At 45.7% G+C, this 23,166-nt stretch overlaps 1 protein-coding gene across 2 annotated transcripts in view; it reads right to left on the bottom strand.

Moving 5' to 3' along the window:
• The window catches only part of ZNF609 (zinc finger protein 609), a 278,967-nt gene that overhangs the window by 8,119 nt on the left and 247,682 nt on the right, over window positions 1-23,166 (bottom strand). For both annotated transcript variants that reach the window (XM_014593219.2, XM_014593217.2), the window contains 3 exons: window positions 8,705-8,792; window positions 3,083-5,420; window positions 200-566 (listed from right to left, as the gene is read on the bottom strand). In XM_014593219.2, coding sequence (XP_014448705.1) covers window positions 200-566; window positions 3,083-5,420; window positions 8,705-8,792 — 2,793 coding nt within the window. The remainder of the gene's footprint in view (window positions 1-199; window positions 567-3,082; window positions 5,421-8,704; window positions 8,793-23,166) is intronic.

The raw sequence follows: 23,166 nt of genomic DNA on the forward strand, positions 1-23,166 counted from the left end.
AGAGGGAGGTCTTCTGGACCATGTTTAAGGGTCATTCAAGGAGCCAGGAGTTAGAGCAGCCACTTCACAGAATGACACACGCCGAAAAGGGCTATCACCTAGGCAAGTATGGAAAAGCTTTAGGGCTGAGCAAGAAGACTGGATTCGGACTCTGCCTCGTCTCCCTTCCTGGGGGACGGGGAAGTGGGGGGTGCTGTACCTGGGTAGTTCTGCATCATCACGGCAGGCATGCCCCGGTAGCTGGGGTGGCTGGGGTCGTAGGACTGGCTGTAGGAGTAGCCGTGCATGTAGGGGATGTAGGACTGGTGCTGGGTGAGGGGGGAGGACACAGGCACGTGGACACTCGGTCGGGGCTCCTTGCTCCCAAGGCGAGACTCTTCCGACGTGGGCAGCTTGCAGTCGCTACTTGTGCTTTCCTTTCCGTCCTCCTTGGGGGCAGAGTCCTTACTCCGACTCCTCTCTTCCTTCAATTTGCGGTCCCGCTCCTCTTTCCACCGCTCATCCTCTGACTTGATGTCGGAGTACTTGGCAGGATAAACATACGTCCACATCCGGGGCTCCGCCTCCTACAACAACCACAGAAGGACCGGAAAGTGCGAATAAAGCAGACACTGTATGCACACATATTTCTCTCTCTCTCTTTTAATTTTTAAGAATTATTTTATTAATTTGTTTCTTTTAATTTGACCAGAGAGGAACAGAGAGAGAAAGGAAAGTGAGAAAGCAAGCCACCTGGTCTGGGATTCGAATCTCAGTTGGCCATGTGGGAGTCCAGCACCCTTAACCATGTCACCTGCCGGCTTCCCTACTTCTCTCTTTAATGAGAGAGTGGGGAGAAAGATATACTTCTGACAGAGACTAGCCATGCTGTGACCCTCTCACAGTGCCCATGTCTGTGCTCAGGCTGGCTGGGGAACAGAACGTGAGCCTGACATGAGGCTGTAGCAGTTCACAGAGGCACCTACCACCTGTGTCACTGAAGCAGGGCCAAGACAGAAACAGCTCACACCTACGGTCCCAGTAGAAACACCAGAGAAGATAATCACTAGACACCTGAGAAAGAGGAGGATCTTGTCTCTATTGATTTTTTAAAAAGATTATTTAATTTTACTTATGATCTTTTAAAAATTATTTAGTTTTATTTGTTATTATTTTAATTTGCTATAGGACATGTGAGTTCACCAGAGAGAGAGAGAGAGACAGAGAGAGAGACAAAGCAAGAAAGTAAGCTGCCAGGTCTGCGACTCATATTATGGTCAGCCATGTGGGAGTCCAGTGCCTTAACCACCAAGCAACCTGCTGGCCCTGTCTATTGATGGTTTTTAAATGAAGTTTATTCATTTATTTATAAGCAAGAAAGAGAAAAAAAAGGCACCTCTCTGCAGGGCCTTTACATCATCTTTACTGCCATCCTCAGCCTGCCAAGACCTCAGCACCGTGTGGTTTCCAGCGTGTACGGGAGAACCTGGGACCTTCCCAGGTGGCCTTGACACTGTAGAGCTGTGTGTCGCTGCTGTGCCATCATAGCTGGCTTCTGCTGGTCTTTGTTATAATCCAACTCTGGTGCCTCTTGCCTTCAAAGCCCCCCTCCCGTTTCCCCAAGGAAATAAGACATAGGAAAGAAAAGAACCCATGGGCGGATGTTCTCCAGAGAACAAGTATCTGGAGGAATGACTCCTAGAACAGAAGCTCCTCCCTTCCAAGATGTTTGGCTGTCTCACTCTTCAGAGCGGGCTCAGGGGTGGGAAACTCCAAATGTGCCCAGATGAGAGGAGAGGGGGCAACCGTGGCACCAAGAAGGAAGTGGGGTTATCCCAAGTCTAGCAAGCAAGACAAAGACTCCCATATTCTGAGATCCAATCCCACCCACACAAGCCTTCTCGAAGCAGCTCTGGCTGAGCAGTGTGCTTGACCCACTCTGACAGCTAGACAGCTCCCACAGACTCATTCCATGGGATCCGTGCAGCGGGAGAAACACTGAACAAGGAGTCAAGATACCCTGGTTCTAGTCCCAACTCTACAAATAAATTCACCCTGCAGAAATCAGGCTAACTTATCTGGGCCTTTGTTGTCAAATGGGAAAAACTCCTCTTACAGATGCAAAAATGCTTTTTATAAAAACATCAAAATGGGGACCAGTGCATGGCATAATGGTTACATTTCTGGATTCTCATGTAGTTGACTGTGGTTTGAATCCTGGACCCGGCGGCTTAAAACTCATGCTGGATGTGTGTGCATGCCCAAAATCCTGAGAGGAGAATGCAGGAGAAGTGATTGTACCATGGCCATTCCCTTCCTCTCCCACTGGGGGGGGGGGTGATTTCTCGTGTTCTATCTCTCTGTCTCTGTCTCTCTGGAGAGCACATGCACCCTACAGCAAAAAAATCTCTCTCTAAAAACCAAAACCAAAACCAAAAAAGCTCCCCAAAACATCACTAGATGGCAAGGTGGTTAATGGGCTGAATCCCACATGGCCAGTTGTGCAGTTTGAGTCTTGGACCCAGCAGCTTGAAAATCATGCCAGGGGACCAGCAGATGGCAGAGTAGTTATGTCGCTGGATTCCCATGTGGCCGACTGTGGTTCACGTCCCAGACTCAGTAACTTAAAATCATGCCAGGAGCATGTGTGAGCATGCTCAAGACCCAAGAGGAGAATGAAAGAGGAGGGACCGCAATGTGGCCGTCTCCCTGGGGGAGGATTTCTCACTTTCCCTCTGTGCCTGTCTCTCTTTCCAGCCAGTGTACACATTTAAGGCAGAAATCTCTCCAAAACAAAACAAAGCAAAATTATGCCAGGCATGTGTGCACGCGTGCCACAAATACCAAGAAGAGATTGGAAAAGAGGGGACTATGGTGTGCCCATCCCCCCTTCCGCTCCATCTCTCTCTGGTAAGCGCATGCGCCCCCATAGCAAAAACTAAAACAAAACGACAAAGTGGTTTACGAGGGTAGAGAACCCTAAAATTAAACATTCCTCTTGCTCATCTCAACTCTGTCAACCCCCTACTCAAGGACAGCCCTGATCTGTGAGGAAGACAAGGATTACAAAAGGGCATTTCCCCTTCCTCCCAGGGCAAGTTACCTGCCGGTACCAGAGTATTGGATCCACCTCTGCCTGCCGGCCACACTCCGCGCCTGTCTTGGCCTCAGAGGCCTCCTTGCCGAGATGGCTGGCCTCGCTCAGCTTCCCTTTCAGGCCTTCGGGGGCCTGGCTGGGGAGTTTTGAAGAGTCATCTAACTTGGGAATGATGACAGACTTTGCAGGGTCGCCCACAGGCTCCTTGGCCTTGGCTGGCCCTGACTTCACCAGGTCCGTCAGGCTGGGGGCCTTGGTGAGGGTTGGCGGGATGGAAGGCTTCTGCTTCCACTCCTCCTTGAGGGCCTCCCGCTCCTTCAGGCCCATCTCTGCCTTCTTGTCCATGCCTCGCTGCTGCTGCTCCAAGCTCTGGCGCTTCTGCTGTTCCTCGTACTGCTGCCGGTAGGCCGTGTTGGTGCTCAGGAGGTGGCTGTGGTAGCCCTGGTCGCCGTAGCCGTAGGGGGGCACGTAGGCGTACTGGTTGTAGTACAGGGACTGCATGTACATGCTAGGACGCTGCTGGATGACAGAGGGCTGCTGGCTGGAGCCGCTCAGCTCCGACTTCTTCTCCTCACACACGTCGCCCTTCACTTTCCCCTCCAGGCTCTCAGGCTCCTCGTCCTTTTTTGTCTTCAGGGCTTGGGTCTCCACTGCTGCCTGGTTGCTGGGGTTCAGCGCCCCTGGGCTGGACTGGGCGTAACTTGGAGAGTAGTAACTCTCGAAGCCTTGGTAATAAGGCGAGTCTTTGCTCTGTGGCTGAGTGGGGAACAGAGTTTTCTTGGCCCCCTCCTTGACCAACTGTTCAGGGTCCTTGGACTTGACACTGTCCACCTTGCCCTCCCCATCCTCCCCAGCATCAGAGATGTCGGAGTATGCGGGGCTGTTGGTTTTGACTGAGCTGGCTTCGGCTCCATTCTGGGTCACCACGTGTAAGGGAGTCAGGGGCTGGGTGGGGGTGGTGCTGTCCAGGCGGCTACTGCCTCCGATAGAAGGGCTGGGGGCATTGTCCGTGAAGCTGTAGATCTTGTCAGCTTCGGCTTTGATGCTGGCCAGGCGGCTCTGGTGGGGGTCTGATGAGCCATTGAGGAGCCCCTCCATCTTCATCCCATCTCCTGATGATTCCCTGAAGGGGCTTTTGCCTTCTTCAGCTCGACACACCTTCCCAGGGGTCAGAGGGCTTTCAAGTTCCTTCGAAGATTCTTTCTTTTTTTTGTCTTTCTTTTTCTTGTCCTTGGCTGGAGTCAAGGCAGGGTTGACTGTGAAAGGCTCTCCCATAACAGTGGGCTTGGGCTGGATGGGCTTGAGCTGGGGGCTGTTGGGCATGGCCTGGACCACTGTGGTGGTCAGGCCTGACGAGGAGCCTGGGCTTGCTGCTGTGAAGGTGGCTGCCTGGAAGGTGTAGATCTGCTGTGGGGGGATGGCAGGGGCAATGGGCCGGGCTGACTTTAAGCTCTTGGAAGGAATTTTCTCAGGTTTCAAACTAGAGGGCTTTTTACATTTTTCTTTTTCCATACACTTCCTTTCCAGAGAATCAAAGGCATCGTTGCTCGTCTCATCCACTACTGAGGGTCCATCATCAGAGCCATCATTAGATAAGGCCCCGAGGTCTGTGTCCCCATCCCCACTCAACTTTTTCTTACAGAGGCCTTTTGTGCTGAATTTGCTTGAAGGAGAAGGGCTATGGGGCTCTATGAGCCGAACTTTGGGGGTGGCTGAGCGGGCAGGGGACAAGGAACCTTTCTGTGAGACAGCTGCCCCATTGCAGCTCCCGAGGTCCGCATGGAGGCTGGACTCCTCCCCGTACTCACTGTCTCCATCTGCTTCTGGCTTGCTGTCATCGTCCGTGTGGGCATGGGCTTGGTGGTACTTAAGTCCATTGATGTGCTTATATTTCTTGTTGCAATTTGGGTGGGGACAGTCAATCAGGACTGGGGAAGGACAATTTCTGTCCAGAACAGTGGGTTCCACCTTGGTCCCAGGAAGGGGACCAGTGGCTGAGCCCATGGAATTCGTACGAACGCGCTTGCTCCCTTTGGAGTCCTCTGAGCTAGAATTCAGCTCCATGTCTGAGAGGGGTTTGCTTTTCCGCTTATTGGCTGAAGAAGGGCTGGCCTTGACATCTTCAGAAGTGCTGCTGGCAGGTGGGCGGTGCTCTGAAGAGTTCTGACTGCCCCGGCGACCTTTGCTATTGGCTCCTGCTCTGGTTTTGCTGCTGCTGCTGGTCCCTTTGCTGTCAGAGGCGGTGGCTGTCTCATTGACAGGTGTGTTACTGTTGGGACGCATGCGTTTGCCTCTACCCCGGCCGTTGCGCATCTCCAAGTCACTGGTGGGGGAGTCACAGAACCTTGGCAAAGGACAAACACAACAGGATATTATTAAGAAGAAACCTCTTCAAACTAGTCTGGTTTAGCCTTCAGAAGAACTGACCAGATGATAACTATCATTTCCAATGAACATGATTTGTTAAAAGAACTACTGATTGTGTGGACACTTTTAAGAGGTGAGCTCCTAGGATGCTATTTGCATGCTAGTTGTAAATTATTCCTCAACAGTTTACCTCTAAAGCCATACAGAGATACTGCTATAGGACAAAGAGCAGTCCTCTCTGCATTTTCTATATGCAGCCATGGTTGGTTTAAGAAAATATCACCTAGGAGGGACCAGCAGATGGTGTAGTGGTTACATTGCTGGACTCCCACGTAGTTGACCATGGTTCAGATCTTGGACCCAGTGGCTTAGAACTCATGGAGGAGAAGAAGCTGCAGCGTGGTCATTCCTCCTGGGGGGGATAATTTCTCGCTTTCTGTCTCTCTGGCAAGTGTACATGCCCTATACCAGAAATCTCTCTTAAAAAAATAGATTACCCAGGAAATTGAGGTCAGGCTTACTAAGTGATTTTCCCGAGGCCACATTACTGATTCATGGCAACTCATGACCAGAATCTAGCTCTACTTTCAGCCCAATTTTACTTCTTACATGCCTCGCCACAGAGGTACTGACATGTGGAACAAAGCACCCACACAGTTGAGAGACCCCAAACAGCTCCTGACCTTCAGATGCGGCCAATGCTACATGAGTTCTTTCAATGTCTAAAGGTCTGCACCGAGGGGCCATTTCTCACTAGCCCTATAGTAGTTTTTCATGGAGCGTGAAACACTGTCTCAAGTTAAGCCCTTAGCTAAAGTTGGTGTCTTTGCAGAGCTGAGTTCAATTTGGACTCTCTCGCCTCAGGACACAGCTGCAACAGACTGTCCTGAAGACAATGGGAGTCACAGCTACAGCAAAGACAGACGCGATCTCCTCTGGGTTGCCAGGACAGCCCTCCAAGGAAGCGGATATTTCCTGTCACCACGTGCCCACTCAGCTGCCCCTGCTCTGGAATCTTACACGCCCTGCATGGAAACAAGTCTTCCCAACTGGTTTTCCAGAAACACGAAGGGAGGGTGTAAAGACTTTCACAAACTGGCCCCAGCGCATCTGCTCCTGCTTCTGATCAGGACAACTTCAGGGGCTGTCTGAACACACTGTCACCCACTCTGGGCCTCTGAGAACCCGGCCCAGCATCTCTGAGGGGCATAACCTGTGGTTATTTATGCATCACTAGTGGTGTGTAATCACACCTAGGAAAGTGGTAGGGAAGTCAGGGAGCTCAACACACTTTTCCATGGGGTATTCCTGCCCACATGATTCATGGGAACAACAGACAGGTGGGGGTTTAAGATATATTTTCTAGAGCCAGCAGGTGGCATGGAGATTAAGGTGGCTGAATCCCACATGACTGACTGCACGGTTCGAGACCTGGGGGGTGATTTATCACTTTTCCTCTCTCTCTCACTTTCCGATGAATGCATGGGCCTTATAGCCCCCCAAAAAACCCCTAAAAACAAAAACAAAGGTACATTTTCTTTTAAAAATATTTTTGTCGTGGGGCACATGCGCTTGCTGGAGACAGACAGAGATAAGGAAAGTGAAAAATCCTCAGGGGAGATGGCCACTCTGCAACCCCTTCTTCTCTAATCTCTTCTTGGGATTTTGGGCATGTATGCACATGTACCTCGTGTGATTTTTCAAGCTGCTGGGTCAGGGACTCAAATCATGTAGTTGGCCATGCAGAATTTGGCACCTTAACCCATCATGCCACCTGCTGGCCCCCAAAAAGACATTTTCTAAGAGAACTATCCAGATGGTAACTGCCATTTCATTTTTTTTTAAAATGCTACAGGGTATGTCCATGCACATGAGAGAGAAAGAGAAGGGGTGAGAGAGAGAGAGAGAGAGAGAGAGAGAGAGAGAAAGCACTCTCTATTGAGGCCTGTTCACACTGCAATCCTTTTTCTTTTAATTGTCAATCTGTCAGAATCCTGAGCATGCACACACGCCCAGTGTGTTTTTCAAGTCGTTGGGGCTGTGGTCAGCCACATGAGATCTGGCCTCCTTTCAGTCGTGCTATGGGGCCGCTGCAACTACCATTTATTTTTCTTTAATATTTTTGCAGAAGATGCATACACATGCACTAGAATGACAGAGAGAGTGAAAGCAACCTCCAGTGGGGCCCAGTCACACTGCAATCCCTTTATTCTTCATTCTGCATTTGATCAGGATCCTGGGCATGAGTATATGTGTTGGTGTGCTTTTCACACCGGCAGGGTCAGGATTTGAGCAGTAGTCAGCCATGTGAGACCTGGCTCGCTCTGTACAGCACTTAACTACTGTGCTGTGGGGGCTGAGCCACAACTACCATTTTCACCGAATATGGTTTGTTAAAGAAACTTGTGAATACATAGCGATTACATTAAGGGATGAGCTCCCCTCCCAGGAGGCTATCTCTGTGCTGGTTGCAAATTATACCCCAACATTTGGGTCCCCAAACGCTGGCCAAATGGGTAAGAAAATGTTGACTGAAATGTCAATCTTAAGGTCATACTGCAACTTAAAAAGGTCCTTGTGAAAACTATGAAGTCTACTAGGGTTTATAAAACTGAAACTGTTCTAGAGTTTAAATTCTGAATATCAGCTGCCATCAAAAAGTATTATCAAGGGACCAGCAGTTGGTATAATGGCTATGTCGCTGGACTCGCGTGTAGTCGACTACAGTCCGAGTCTCAGACCCAATAGCTTATTAAACTCATGCTGGGCACGTGTGTGTGTGTGCTCAAGATCCCGAGAGGGGAATGGAGGAGAAGGGATTGTGGCGTGGCCATCCCCCCTGGGGGGGTGATTTCTCGCTTTCTGTCTCTCTGTCTGTCTCTGTTTTTCTGGCAAGTGCACATGCCCTCTCCAAAACCTATAGCAAAAACTTCTCCAAATAAATAAATAAATAAAGTATTATCCATAAATCTTTGTTCAGCCACAGTTAAGACTACGGTCTTGGCAAGTACATGAAGACACTAGATTTTAATAATTCCAGACAAAGATTTCTTCCCTCTTCCCCCAGCTCATACCCACCCCCAATATGTCAATACATCATGCATTTACTCTCCATGGATGCCAGGTGAATACAGTTTCTGACCCTGTTCCTACAGCAAAATGGCCTTTAAAAGCTGGGTGCACAACTCTAGAAGGATAACGGCATCAGGGTGCATCAGAGTGGTTCAGGCTACTATAAACAAAACAGTTGCACGTGCTTACCTTGGGGGTGCCCAATCGTGCCGTGTGCAGTCAAGAAGTGTACCTACATACGTCTTGTTCCTCCATGTCACATTTACCACCAACATCCCTGGAAAACAAGAAAACACATATTCTTTTTATATCCTTTTTTTTTTTTTAGTTTTGCTATAGGGCATGGGCTCTTGCTGGAGAGAGACAGAGAGGGAGAGTAAGAGAGAGGGAAAGTGAGAAATTACCTCCTGAGGGGACAGCCATGCCGCAATCCTTTCTCCTCCATTTTCCTCTCAAGACTATGGGCACTCACACACGTACCCAGTGTGCTTTTCAACCTCTGGGTCTGGGACCCGACTGTGCAGTCGGCCATGTGAGAGCCAGCCCCCTTAACCACCATGCTCCCAGAAGCATATCCTTCATTTGAGCAGTATTTTTGTAAGGGTGACTTTAGGGGGGACTCTGGGTACAAATGGGACACATATGATTTGGCAGAACAGTTCCATGGAGTCGCCTGTAATGCTACTGGGGCTCCTTAGGGTGGGCAATAGTGGCAAAGATCCATGGTGTGGTCAAAGCACATTTTCCTTTCTCCTTCCCTTCCTAGGTTTCTTTCTTCCATAAGCAAGGAGTGGGGAGGAAGAGAGGGAGCTTTTCCATAGGCAAATGAGAGAGAGAGAGACAGCACTCCCAACAGGGATTTGATGCCACAATCCACCGTCTGCATTCAGCTAGTCCTAGATCATAGGCAGTGTTCTCAGGGAGGTCTCTGGACTTGAACCAGGAACCTTCCCAAGTGAGACTGCCACTCAGAGTCATGCTTTACCAATGCATCACCATCTGATTGCTATATTTTCTTTTTTAAAAATAAATTATTTTATTTAACTTCCTTCCTTCCTTCCTTCCTTCCTTCCTTCCTTCCTTCCTTCCTTCCTTCCTTCCTTCCTTCCTATTTGACCAGAGAGAGACAGAGTGAGAGAAAGTGAGAAAGCAAGTTGCCAGGTCAAGGACTCAAACCGTGGTCTGCCATGTGGGAGTCCAGCACCTTTACCACCATGCCACCTACTGGCTCTGCAATTTGTCCACTTTCTATCAAATGCCAGAGTCTCACTGTTTTCTCTCTCTATATATATATATGTGTGTGTGTGTGTGATTTTTAAGTGCATTTAGTCACTATATGTCTCTATAACATACAAAATGAATTTTCCCAGCATGAATACTGCATATTAGTCCAAAGATACTACTAAACACATTATCAACAGATAATTTTACATTTTGTGTCCATTAAATGTTTTGCTTTTTTGTTCCCCCTTGATTTCCTTCCTCCTGCCCCTCTCATGTCTCATTGTTTTTATAACTGAGTATTCCATAGTGTATACGTGCTACCCTTTCTCAACCCATTCATCTGTTCTTGGACATTTGGGTTGAGTCCATGTCTTAGCAATTGTGAATAATGCTGCAATAAACATAAATGTGCAAATGTTTTTCCAACTGACTGTATTCCTATCCTTTAAGTAGATATCCAGGAATAGAACTGCTAAATCCTATATTAGTTCTATTCGCAGGTATTTGAGGAACCTCCATATTGTTCTCCATAGTCATTATGCTAGTTTACATTCCCATCAACAGTGTAGGAGAGTTCCCTTTTCACAACAGCCTCTCCAGCACTTATCATTCTTTTTTTTTTTTTTAATCTTAGCCATTCTGACTGTGGTTAGGTGCTATCTCATTGTGGTTTGAACTTGTACCTCTTTTTTTTTTTTTGTACCTCTTTTATGATAAGGATGTTGAGTGTTTTTTATATGCTTTTTGACTGCCCATATGTCTTCTTTGGAGAGTTACTTGCTCAGTTCATTGGGCCATCTTTTAATTAGATTGGTTATTTTTGGGTAGGAGGGTTTAAACTGCTTGAGTTCCCTGTATATTCTGGTTTTTCAGTCCCTTACCTGAGGCATTTTCCCCCAAGTTTATTTATTTCTTCTTGAGAGAAACAGACACACGGAGAAACAGAGACAGAGGTAGGTACCCCCAGTAGAGTCTTCATGCTGCAATCCACCCTCAGCCTCACCAGCCAGCCCTGATCACGGGCATGTACACGGAGGTCCTGGGACTTTCTCATGTTGGTACAGCACACAGTGCTGCATTACTGCTGCACCAGTGCCTGACCTCCATCCTTACCCTTAAATGTTGAATGGGGAACACAGTCACACTCATTTTTTATCTTTAAACTTTTTAAAAACTTGTAAAAATAATTATTTAATTTTATTTATTCTTCTTCTTCAATTTGACCACAGAGAAACAGAGAGAGAGAAAGAGATGGTGAGAAAGCAAGCCGCCAGGTCCAGGACTTGAACCATGGTTGGCCATGCAGGAGTCCACCACACCATCTGCCAGCCCAAACACACTCTTTTTTTTTTTAAGAGAGGTTTTTGCTATAGGGTGTGTGCGCTCGCCAGAAAGTCAGAGAGAGACAGAGAGACAGAAAGCCAGAAATCACCTCCCGGGGGGGTGGGGTGGGGGTGTGGCCATGCCGCAATCCCTTCTCCTCCATTCTCCTCTTGGGATCTTGGGCACGCACATGCACGCACACCCGACATGAGTTTAAGGCATGAGGTCCGGAACTCGAACCACAGTTGGCTACATGGAAGTCCAGCGATGTAGCCATTACGCCAACTGTTGATCCCCTCAACACACTCTTAAATTCAAAAGGGAGCAAGAAATCCTTAACAACCCTAATACAAAATGAAGCGTTCCTCCTGTCATTGTTCTTCTGCCTTCTAATTCCCCTATTCACAAACATCCAGCATCTTCCACAGATGTTTTATTGGCATACAATAAGCAAGTATGTTTACACATTCTTTCTTAAATGATAGCAATACGCACACCATGTTCTGTGTACCCATGCGTTTTGGATCATTCCAAAAGTACACAGAGAGCTATTTCATTCTTTTCAGTGACTGCATTTGAATAGACATGTTGCTTCACTGTTCTGTTCTTACAAATAAACTGTAATAAATAACCTTGCACAAATGTCTTACCTTACCTATACGAATATGTCTATAAGAGAAATTCCTGCAAGTAAAATTGCTAATCACAGAGTTCATATAATGGGAGTTTTGATAAATACTGCCAAATTGTTTCTAAGATGATGAACTTTTTTAAAAATTTATTTTATTTTATTTTTATAGTTTTTGCTGTAGGGAGCAGGCGCTTGCCAGAGACAGAGAGGGAAGAAAAGTGAGAAATTGCACCCAGGGGATGGGGGTGATGGCCACATTGTATTCCTTTCTCCATTCTCCTCTTGAGATTTTAGGCACACACGCACATGTACCCAGTACGATTCTCAAGCTGCCAGTTCCAGGACTTGAACTACAAAGTTAGCCATGTGGGATCAAGAGCTTTAACCTCCATGCCACCTGTGGGCCCAACGATGAATCAGTAATAATCTATATACATGCCAGTAGCCCATGAAATACCTCTTGCCCTTTCTCTTTGGTAACTGAGTGTTCTGATCCTTTCTCTTCGGTAACTGAGTGTTCTCATATTTTTTGATCTTTGTTAATCTGATAAAAGAAAAATAATGTTTTATATAGTTCTAATTGTTCTTATTATAAGTGTGTATATCATTCATTTCACTAAACCATATCATTTTAAGATGTTTATGTGTCCTTTCTAGTGAAATATCTATTCATATACTTTGTTCCTTTTCTATTGAATTATATTAGTCTTTCCCTTATTTGTGACTTTTTTTCTTTTAGTTTTTTGCTGAAGGACACGTGTGCTTCCTAGAGAGAGAGAGAGAGATAGTGAGAGAGAAAAGTGAGAAATCAACCCCTGAGGCTGGCCATGCTATAACCTGTTCCCCTCCATTCTTCTCTCAGGATTTTAGGCATGCATGCACATGTGCACTGCATGATTTTTGAGCTGCCAGATCTGGGACTTGAACCATGGCCAGCTACGTAGAAGTCCAGTGCCTTCACTGCCATGCCACCTGCTGGCCCCCCAGTAATGGGTTTTAAACCATCTTTACTATGTTTTCCTCAGAAGAGGAAATGTTACTTTTCTCTGTTGTTATTGGGAAACCAGCAAGTTCAATGACAGCTATTTATATACAACTGATGTCTAAGCATATAACTAGTGATGTCTCTCAATCCAGAAGGTCTTCAAAAAGTTCACGGAACATGCAGAACCATGTTAGGAAACAACTATGCATGGATTTCAAAAGTTTTTGCAAAATAAGACTCATACTTTAACTCCATTTTCCAAGAGCTTTGTGCAGTGCCCTGGTAGTGGTGGGAACAGCCACACGGAGCAGTTGGCAGCAGGCGGTGTTCAATACCTCGGAGAGCTGGCAGCAGCTCAGGCTCTCAAGTGGCCCCCTGTCCTCCCCTGGCCATTTTCCTTTTCTTGCTGTGGCCTAACTGCTCACAAAGTTTCAAGGGCATGTCAACAGCCTCTAATTGGTTTTCTTAAAAAAGGCATTGTTGACTGGGAAGTCTATTTTGTATTTAAACTCTGCCCTTCTTACAAACGTCAGACTTTCCCAATAGTATTTCAGTGGAAATTTGTCTGTGTGGGACACGGTTATTGAATCAGACCAGATTACAGAGAGCACCACCCAGATTGCTCAATGCTGATACTGTAGCTTTGATTTTCTATATCTCATTCATTTTTTAAGGACTTAATTATTTTAAATTTTATTTATTTATCATTCTTATTTTTTAAACAATTACTTTATTTAGCTTTATTTTTATTATTATTATTATTTTTAGTTTGATCAGAGACAGAGAGAAAGTGAGAAAGCAAGCCACCAGGTCCAGAACTTGAACTGTGATTGGACTCCCACATGGGTGTCCAACGCCTTTAACCACCAAGCTACCTGCTGGCCCCTATTATCATTATTATTCAATTTTGACCAGAGAGAGAAAGAGATAAAAGGAGAGTGAGAAAATAAGCCGCCAGGTATGGGATTTGAACCATGGTGAACCATGTGGGAGCCCAGTGTCTCAAACACCGTGCTACCTGCCGGCCCCATGTCATTAATTTTTGTTCTAAAATTTTGGAAGTTGAGTTATTTTTATGTATTTATTTAGCTTTTATTTATTTATTTATTTAAAATATTTATTTATTTATTTAATTCCATTTGTTATTATTTTTAAATTTGAACAGAGAGAAACAGAGAGAGTGAGAAAGTGAGGAAGCAAGCTGCCAGGTCCAGAACTCGAACCAAGCACACAGAGAGAGAGATAGAGAGAGAGAGAGAGAGAGAGAGAGAGAGAAAGAAAGTGAAAAAGCAAGCCGCCAGATCCAGGACTCAAACCATGGTCAGCCATGTGGGTGTGTCCACCGCCTTACCTACCACGCCACCTGCTGGTCCCCTAATTTTTAGTTATTATTTAAAAAGTTTGCTATAGGGCACATGCACTCACCAAAGAGGTAGAAAGAGAGGGAAAGTGAGAGGATAAGCCACCAGGTCTGGGAATAGAACTGGTGTTGGCCATGTAGGAGTCTAATGCCACCTCCCGGTCCCAGAGGTTGAGATTATTATTATTTTTTTTTTTGAGAGAGATTTTTGCTATAGGTCACGTGCACACGCCAGAGAGACAAAGAGAGACAGAAAGCAAGAAATCACCCCCCCTAGGGGTATGGTCACGCAGCAATACCTTCTGATTTTGGGATCTTGGGTACACAAACCCACATACCCGGTGTTTTAAGTGGCTGGGTCTGGGACTCGAACCACGGTTGACTACATGGGAGTCCAGCGATATAACCATTATGCCATCTGCTGATCCCAAGGCTGGATTACTGGAGCCCTTTTTACAACTATATATCCTCCTGTGGTACTTGTTCTCTTTGGAGCAGGCCATAGCACCTGTGGTAAGATGACTTCTTTGAAAAAGATGCCTGAGACTTAGAAAAAAAATATTTTTTGAGATTTAGAAAGTTAATTTATACAACTGGCTCTTTTCTCCCTCTGGAATCTGACTCTCGTTCCTCCTCTTCGATCACATAGCTCCTGTGCCCAGCTCCAGCGCAGTTTGGTTGACCGATGCTTCACTTCCCACGTTCACCAACATGTGGTGTGCTGGGTGCAGGATGAGACTTCATCTTCTCTCTGAGACCGAATCGGTGACCGCAGGGCCAGTTCTTCAACCTTCAGGTGGTTCGGTGGCGTGCAGGCCCGCGTGCAGCTGCAGCAGACTCCCCTTGCACAGCTCCTGAACTACCAGGTTGTCGAGAAAATCATGACGTATTTTTCCATGCTTTTCTAGGCAAAAATGCATCATGACTTTCCAGATAGTCCAGTATTTCTTCCTTTCTGATCTATATGCCTCTTCTTTCTGTTTCTTTCTTTTCTTCCTTTACCTTATTGCACTGGCTAGAACTTTAAGCACTATGTTGGATAAGAGCAAAAATCCTTGCCTTGCTCCCAGGTTCCTAAGTTCCTTGCAGGAACTTCACATTCAGTTTTTCACCATTAAATAGAACAGTCCACTTCAGCTCCACATCTAGGATATAGGGGGCGAAACCCCAGTAAACTCACCATGTTGTTCCTCCGGTCTTGAGGTACCTATCTAGTTTGTTTTCTTTCTTTCATTTACATTTATTTTTACGCCAAATCATTCCTGTGCCTTAAGTTTTTGTTTCTTCTGGGAGATCTTTTTCTTCTGTGCAATCTCCTCTTCTGGTTTAGGAACAAGCTGCCCCTTTGCAGCGAGGATCATCTCCAAGTGGCAGGGGGCTCCTGTGTGGGTTAATCCGCCCATGCGCTCTGTAAGTACAACGGCGCATCTTGGGTGCCTTGTTCACCTGAATATGCTCAATGACCAGAGAATCTACATCTAACCCCTTAAGTTCAGCATGACTCTCTGCAGTTTTAAGCAGGTGCAGCAAAAAGCCAGTACTCTTTTTTGGCTACTGACCCTGTGTCTTGCCCTACTGCTCAGCCTGGCCACATCTACCAACTCCACCACTATAAAGACGGAAGGGCACACACTGCTTCTGGAAAGTGACATCTTTCAGATACTTGGTGGCTTTTCAGATTTGCTTACCCTTTATTGGCAGTTTCATGGATGTTCTTAAAGTGAGCACAAAGATTTGAACTGCTTGGTTTGCACAATTTTTGGATTTCTCTAGGTCAAGTGAATAGTGAATCATCTTCAGAAAGCACCTCAGTTTGCTTACGAGAAGATGACTGCTTTCCTTTCTCTGCTTTTTACAGTCCTGTTAAACCTGTTGTATGTATCATGTTCTGAGTTTTAGTTGCCCTTAGTGGCAGGAATAGAGAAAGGTCTATCTGTTCCATATTCCCTAAAGTAAAGTCCTGGTTAATTTTTACTGGCCATGATTTTTAAAAAAATAATGATTTAATTTTATTATTATTATTTCATTTGCTACAGGGGACGTGTGCTCCAGAGAAAGAGAGAAAGAGGGAGAAAATAAGAAAACAAGCCATCAGGGGACCAGCAGTTAGCGTAATGGCTATGTCGCTGGACTCCTATGTTGTCGACCGTGGTTCACGCCCTGGACCTGGTGGCTTAAAACTCACGCTGGGCACATGTGCGTGTGTGCCCACGATCCCAAAATGAGAATGGAGGAGAAGGGATTGCACCTTACCATCATACCACTTGTTGGCCCCTTGGTTATTATTCTTAGCACTAGATTTTTATTAAATAACATTTTTTGGGCATAGCAGTTATGTCACTGGACTCCCACATGGCTGACCATGGTTTAAGTCCCAGACCCAGTGGCTTAAAACTCATGCCAGGCATGTGTGTGTGTGTGTGCGTGCGTGCATGCTCAAGATGCTAGGAGGAGTATGGAGGAGGAGGGACTGCGATGGGGCCATCCCCCTGGGGAGTGATTTCTCACTTTCCCTCTCACTGTCTCTGTTTATCTCTGGTGAGCACACATGCCCTGAGGCAAAAAACTCTACAAAAATAAATAAGTAAATAAATAACATTTGCTTTGTGGGTTTTTAAAAATACATTTTTAAATCAATTACTTATTTAATTCCATTTGTTATTATTTTTTAATTTGATCAGAGAGACACTGAGAGAGAAAAAGGAAAAGTGAGAAAGAAAGCTCCCAGGCTGGGACTTGATCCACGGTTGGTCATGTGGGAGTCTAACACCTTAACTACATGCTTGTGGGCTTTTTTTAAAGAATTATTTTTAACTTTATTTTACTTATTTATTTATTTTGACTTGACCAGAGTTGGAGAGAGAGAGAGAGAGAGAGAGAGAATGCAAGCTACCAGGTCCAGGACTCGAACCATGGTCAGCCATGTGGGAATACAACACCCCTAACCACCATGCAACCTGCCAGTCTCTGTGAGCTCTTTTTTAAAAATTTGCCATAGGGTGAGGGGAAGCCAGCGGGTGGCATGGTGGTTAAAGGCGCTGGACTGGAGGCTTGCTTTCTAACTCTTTCTGCTCAAACTGGAAAAAATCATAACAATAATAATAAAGTTAAATAAAATAATTTAAAAAAATTGCCATAGAGCATGTGTGCTCCCCAGAGAGTGTGCACGTGCTGAATGTGAACGCATGGTAGAGAGAGAGAGAGAGACAGAGACAGAGAGAGAAATCACCACCAGGGAGGATGGCCACACTGCAATCCCTTCTCCCCACTCTTTTCTTGAGATTTTGGGTACAAAGCCATATGTGCCTTTTTCAAGCCTCTGGGTCCGGGACTTAAACTGTGGAACTGGCAATGTGGGATCCAGCTCCTTAACCTCTACACTATCCGCTGACCCAAATTCTCAGACTCTTTATGGGATATCTCCAGTATCTATTTATACCTTAGGAACTCGCCTCTCAGCACCACTCTTGGTTCCCAGATCTGGAGGTCAGCAAACCCAAAGCTTTGGCCTCAACTAAATAACTTGCATCTCCTGTTTTGGGCCCACGGAGATGGTTATTTTGTTTTTGAGTCCAAATATGTTGATTTTCTCTTTTTTAAGTTTACTTCTTGCTCTATGTATGGAACAGAAGAGAAAATATGTCAAAAGTTGGAGCTCAGTAAGTCATCTTGATCGGAAGTTCCAAGGCAAATGTTCATTCTTTCCTTTTAAATTTTGCCAGAGTGTGCATCCTCACTAGAAAGCGAGAGAGTGCATAAACTCCCAGCGGGATGTGGTCATGTTACAAGCCCTTCTCCATTTCTCCAGCTCGTTGGGATTTGGGGAATGCTTGTACATGTACCCAGTGTGCTTTGAAAAAAATTACTTAAATTTATTATTATTATTTTAAAATTTGCTGTAGGGTACATGAGCTCACCAGAGAGAGAGAGAGAGAAGGAAAGTGAGAAAACAAGTTGCCTTGTCCTGGACTCAAAACCATGGTGGGGGGACCAGCAGTTAGCGTAATGGCTATGTTGCTGGACTCCCACACAGTCGACCGTGGTTCACGTCCCAGACCTGGTGGCTTAAAACTCACGCCGGGCACGTGTGCATGCATGCCCAAGATCCCAAGAGGAGAATGGAGGAGAAGGGATTGTGGTGTGCCCATCCCCCCTGGGGGGGTGATTTCTCGCTTTCTGTCTCTCTGTCTCTGTTGCAAGCGCTCTATAGTGAAAACCTCTCAAAAAAAAAAAAAAAGTCTGTCGAAATGGCTGGCCATAAAAACTCTGTCACCACATTTATCTGAAGGGCACTCCCTATGAAGGTGACTAATTTTGTTATTTTCATTCCCTTATAGTATTTCAGGACAGGTAGCTTAACCTTCTTTCTCTTATGCTCGTTCTTCTTGGAAATGGTATAACGCTTCTTTCTTAGCACCACCATGAAATCTCAACACAAGATGAAGCAAGGACTTCTTCTGGATGTTGTAATGAAACAAAGTTCACCCATCTTCCAGCTGCTTGCCAACAAAGATCAGTTTTTGCTGATCAGGAGGAACGCCTTCCTTATCCTGGATTTTGGTTTTTACATTTTCTAATGAATCTGACAGTTCAGCTTCAAGGGTGATGGTCTTCCCCATAATGGTTTTTATCAATATCTCCATCTTGGTGGCGGTCCCACAGATGGCAGATCAGAAAGGACCACATTTCCTATGTACGGAAATAAGTCTGAGAAATCTAGAATTAGACTTTCGTTTGTCTTTGGTCACATATTAATAAATACTATTTAATTCAGTACCCCTATTGGTAGTAATTAACCTGTATTCACTCTTTTTGATGCAGAATGCTGCTGAAGGATCACTGGACTCCCACATGGCCGACCACGGTTCGAGTCCTGGACCCAGCAGCTTGAAACTCAAGCTGGGCTCGTGTGTGTGTGTGTGTGTGTGTGTGTGTGTGTGTGTGTGCTCAAAGTCCTGGGAGGAAAATGGAGGGAGAAGGGATTGTGGGGTGGCCATCCCCCTGGGGAAAGTGATTTCTCACTTTTCCTTCTATGATAAAACCTTTTAAAAAAAAAAAAATCACTGGACTTGAGGTGAGAAAGCCTTAGTTTAAACCCTTGCCCTGCTGCAGTGTAACCTTGAACAAGTCACTTAACCTCTATGAATCTCATAGTTTTAGTCAATGTTGAAAAAGAAATAAATTATAAGACTATTAAAGTAGACTTAAAGTAGGCTTTCAAGAAATTAATACAAAGGGAGTACTTGGATTAAACTGTGAAGTATCAGGACTTGAGCCCTGACTCTTGGGTATAGTTTTAAATTGGACTTTACTTGGCCATTGCTTTCTCTGAAATCAGAATTTAGGATGTTCTACTATAAAACCAGACAAGGGGGATAGCTGGGGGGTAAAAAGCGTTATTTTACCAGAAAGGCTCATTCTAATCAAATTAGGACAGGAAAGAACTGTGGTTTAGTTCTCTGGATTCTGATTCAAACACTTACTAAATATCTATTATGAGCCTGATGTTTTCCTATTATCTTGTTGAGTATTTATAGTCTTAAGTCACTCTTTGATCAAGGTAGTCCATAAACACAAAGCACAATCTCCCCAACACTCCTGCCATATACGAATTGTTAGAGCTACCCCACAAGTGTGGAAACGAAAGCGCAGGAAGGGCAGTCGTTTACCGAAGTCAGATCGCACAGGCTCTGAGCATGACAGCTATCTCTAATGGATTCTGATTCTTTTCACACTTTCCTTGGACTGGCCCTTTACCTTCATGCTAGATAATAATACATTCAGGGCAGCAGGGGCACACAGAAGGCTGAAGGACAGAATTCTTATCCCATTCCAGGGCCCTGGCATCTTAAAGGAAATGGCCTATCTCCAGAGAGTAATTAGGTTCGAGTCTCTCTGGCTATTAGCAAAGTGAATTCGAGTGGATGTCTTCCTCCCGTGATGGGCTGCTCTGATTATTACACAACCAATTTAAACAGGAACAGAGTCCATTTATTGTTAGACAAGGTAAGACTTAGAGATAGCGCTTCATTTACAAGGCACATAAGCACAGCCGTGCACGGGGAGCAGGCCTACAATTAGGAGGGACATGTTACTCCTTTTCTTGCAACAGTCGGGCAGGAGCACATGTTTATAAATCTGGCTTCTTCCTCTGGTATAATCTGCAAACCTTAGCAGTAATGAATGAGCTGAAGACAGGCTGGACACAGTGCTGGAAAGGAGAGGGGAGAGGAAAAAGTCTAACGTAAAAGGACGAAATGGAGGCTTGTTTAAATGTCAAAGGAAACACATTCTGCTGAAGTGTAACACTCTTCCTGCAAGGTTCTGAGCTGAGACAGCTGGGAGGAGAAGAGGACAGGAAGGAAAAGCAGAAAATAACACTTACCAGACCTAGTTTCTCTTAGGGGCTAGCTCTAGTGTAGCAAGTCAGCTGACAAGAAAGAAAATTGGTCTTCATCTCCTATTTTTCATAAGTGTTCACAAAATGAAGAGAAGAACAGCATGTCTGAAGACAATGATAGCACTGGTACTACCACGGTACTAAATATAACAGTACTAACTGACTACTAGGAGTGTGCTGTGTTCCTCTACGTGGTTATTTTCTATAATTTTTTTTTTTTTTGAGAGGTTTTCACTATAGGGCGCATGTGCTCACCAGAAAGACAGAGAGAGACAGAGAGATAGAAAGCGAGACATCACCCCCCAGGGGGAATGGCCACGCCGTAATCCCTTCTCCTCCATTCTCCTCTTGGGATTGTGGGCACGCACACACCCCCCCCGGCGTGATGTTAAGCCGCCGGGTCCAGGACTTGAACCGCGGTCGACTACGGGGGAGTCCAGCGACATAGCCATTACGCTAACTGCTGGTCCCATATACGTGGTTATTTTCAAATTTATCAAGAGTCTTATGGGCATAATCTCACTAACGATTTTTTAAATTTAACTTTATTTATTTTAAATTGACCAGAGAGGGACAGAGTGAGAGAAAGAGAGAGGTAAAGTGAGAAAGCAAGATGCCAGGCCGGTGAACCATGATTGGCCAGGTGGGAGGTCCAGTGCCTTTAGCCACCACACCCCCCGCTGGCCCCAACAATTTTTTTTTTTTTAATTTTTTAATTTTTTATTTATTATCATCATAATCTTCTTTATATTACATTGGATTACATATAACTTTACATTGACTTCCATTGCTTTTTCAAAAGTACAATTTGTTTTTAAAGAAGTGTTTTGCCTTAGGGTACATGCACTCAATGGAGAGAGATAGAGATAATGAAAGGAAAAGTGAGAAATCACCCTCCAGGGGGTATGGTCATGCCGCAATCCCTTCTCCATTCTCTTCTCCCCGGGAGAGAATGCATGAACACATAGGCACCTGGTGTGCATTTCAAGCCACAGGATCTGGGACTAGAACCATGGTCAGCTATGTGAGAGCCTAGCAACATAACCACCACTCCATCTGCTGGCCCCACAATTATTTTATTTATTTTTTGAGAGATTTCTGATATAGGGTACACGCACCTGCCAGAGACAGAATGCGAGAAATCACCCCCTCGGGAGGATGGCCGCACTGCAACCTCTTTTCCTCCACCTTCCTCTTGGGATTTGGGGCATACAGGCACACATGCCCAGTGTGAGTTTCAAGTCACTGGATCCAGGACTCAAACAGTGGTTGAGCACATGGGAGTCCAGTCTCTTAACCACTGGGCCTAACAATGATTAAGTTTTGTTCATCTTTTAAAGTTTTTTTAAACACATTTTTAAAAATGTGTTTATAAGAGAGACATAAAGAAAGAGAAAGAGGAAGAGGAAGAGGGAGAAAGCGTCTCTTAGAGGTGCATGGTCATAGCACAATCCTCTCTTCTCCACTTCTCCATCCTGTTGGGATCCAGTGCACGCAAACACATGCCCAGAATGTTTTTCAAGCCTCCAGGTCTGGGATCAAACCCCATGGTCAGCCATGTGGAATCTGGCTTCTTTAGCCATTGGGCCATGGGGCTGGCTCGAAGGCTTTTTTTTTTTTTTAGTTCATTTCTTTCTTTCATGAGATAGGGTGATGGACAGGGAAATAGACAGAGAAATGGAGAGATAGAGACACGCTCAGGGTAGGGTGTTTCTGTAGAGATCCTAACTCCTACCTCTGCTAGCTACAAACACAGGCATACACACGTGCCTGGTGTGCACAAGGAGACCATGGGACACAAACCTGAGACCTTCCCATATGGCCTTAGCATATGGAGGGTTGTGCTACTGCTGTGTCACCATGGCTGGCCCATTATGAAGTTTTAGAGAGCCAACTATTCTCCCTCCTTAAAGGTGGCTAGTACTAGGGCAGGGTAAAGGGGTAATGACAGCCTGGTGTGAGGAAGCTGTCCAGTCCTCCCAGTTCTCAGAGTGCGATGGCCGGGACAAACCCAATCCCTAAACAGCACTGCTTTGCTTCAGAGGACAATTCAAAAATCACAAGTGGCCCAGTCGGCCTGAAACATGCTGGCAGCAAGAAAGTGCCCATGTTCCTGTGGAAGAGAGGAAGGAGACCGCACGTGCCCAGACCCTGTGGCGGGTGCTCCTCTTCCCTGCTCGTGTGCAGGCGTTCCACTGTGAATGAAGACAAAGACCCTCAGAATATTTACGTAACCAAGACCAATTCCAGTACAATAGTGAAATGAGTGAATTTCATTTCCAGGTCTTTCATTTTTACCATTTTGTAAGTACAAACTTTCCTTCTTTTTAATTACCAGAGGGGATCGTGTGCTTGCCAGAGACAGAAAGAGAGAGAGAAAGAAAGCACTTCCCAGTGGACACGGTCATGCTGCAGTCCCATCTCTTCTGCCCCTTCATGCTACTGGGATTTGGGGCACCCACGTACTCAGTGTGTTTCCCAACCCACGGGAGCCAGGACGTGAACTGCAGTCAGCTATTTGGACTCTGGCTCTCTTAACCACTTGCCCACGGGGTGGGCAGGGCAGGCCAGTACACACTTTCTCTCAGGGACATGGTACTTTTCATGCTCAGCTGATCATTCTTTTTTCTTTTTATTAAAGAGGGATTTTTGCTATAGGGTGCGTGTACTCCCCTAGAGAGATGGAGAGGGAGGGAGGGAGAGAGAGAGAGAGCGAGAGAGAGAGAGA

The sequence above is a fragment of the Tupaia chinensis genome, unplaced genomic scaffold (assembly GCF_000334495.1).
Source record: "Tupaia chinensis unplaced genomic scaffold, TupChi_1.0 Scaffold000063_1, whole genome shotgun sequence".
NCBI classification, from domain to species: domain Eukaryota; kingdom Metazoa; phylum Chordata; class Mammalia; order Scandentia; family Tupaiidae; genus Tupaia; species Tupaia belangeri.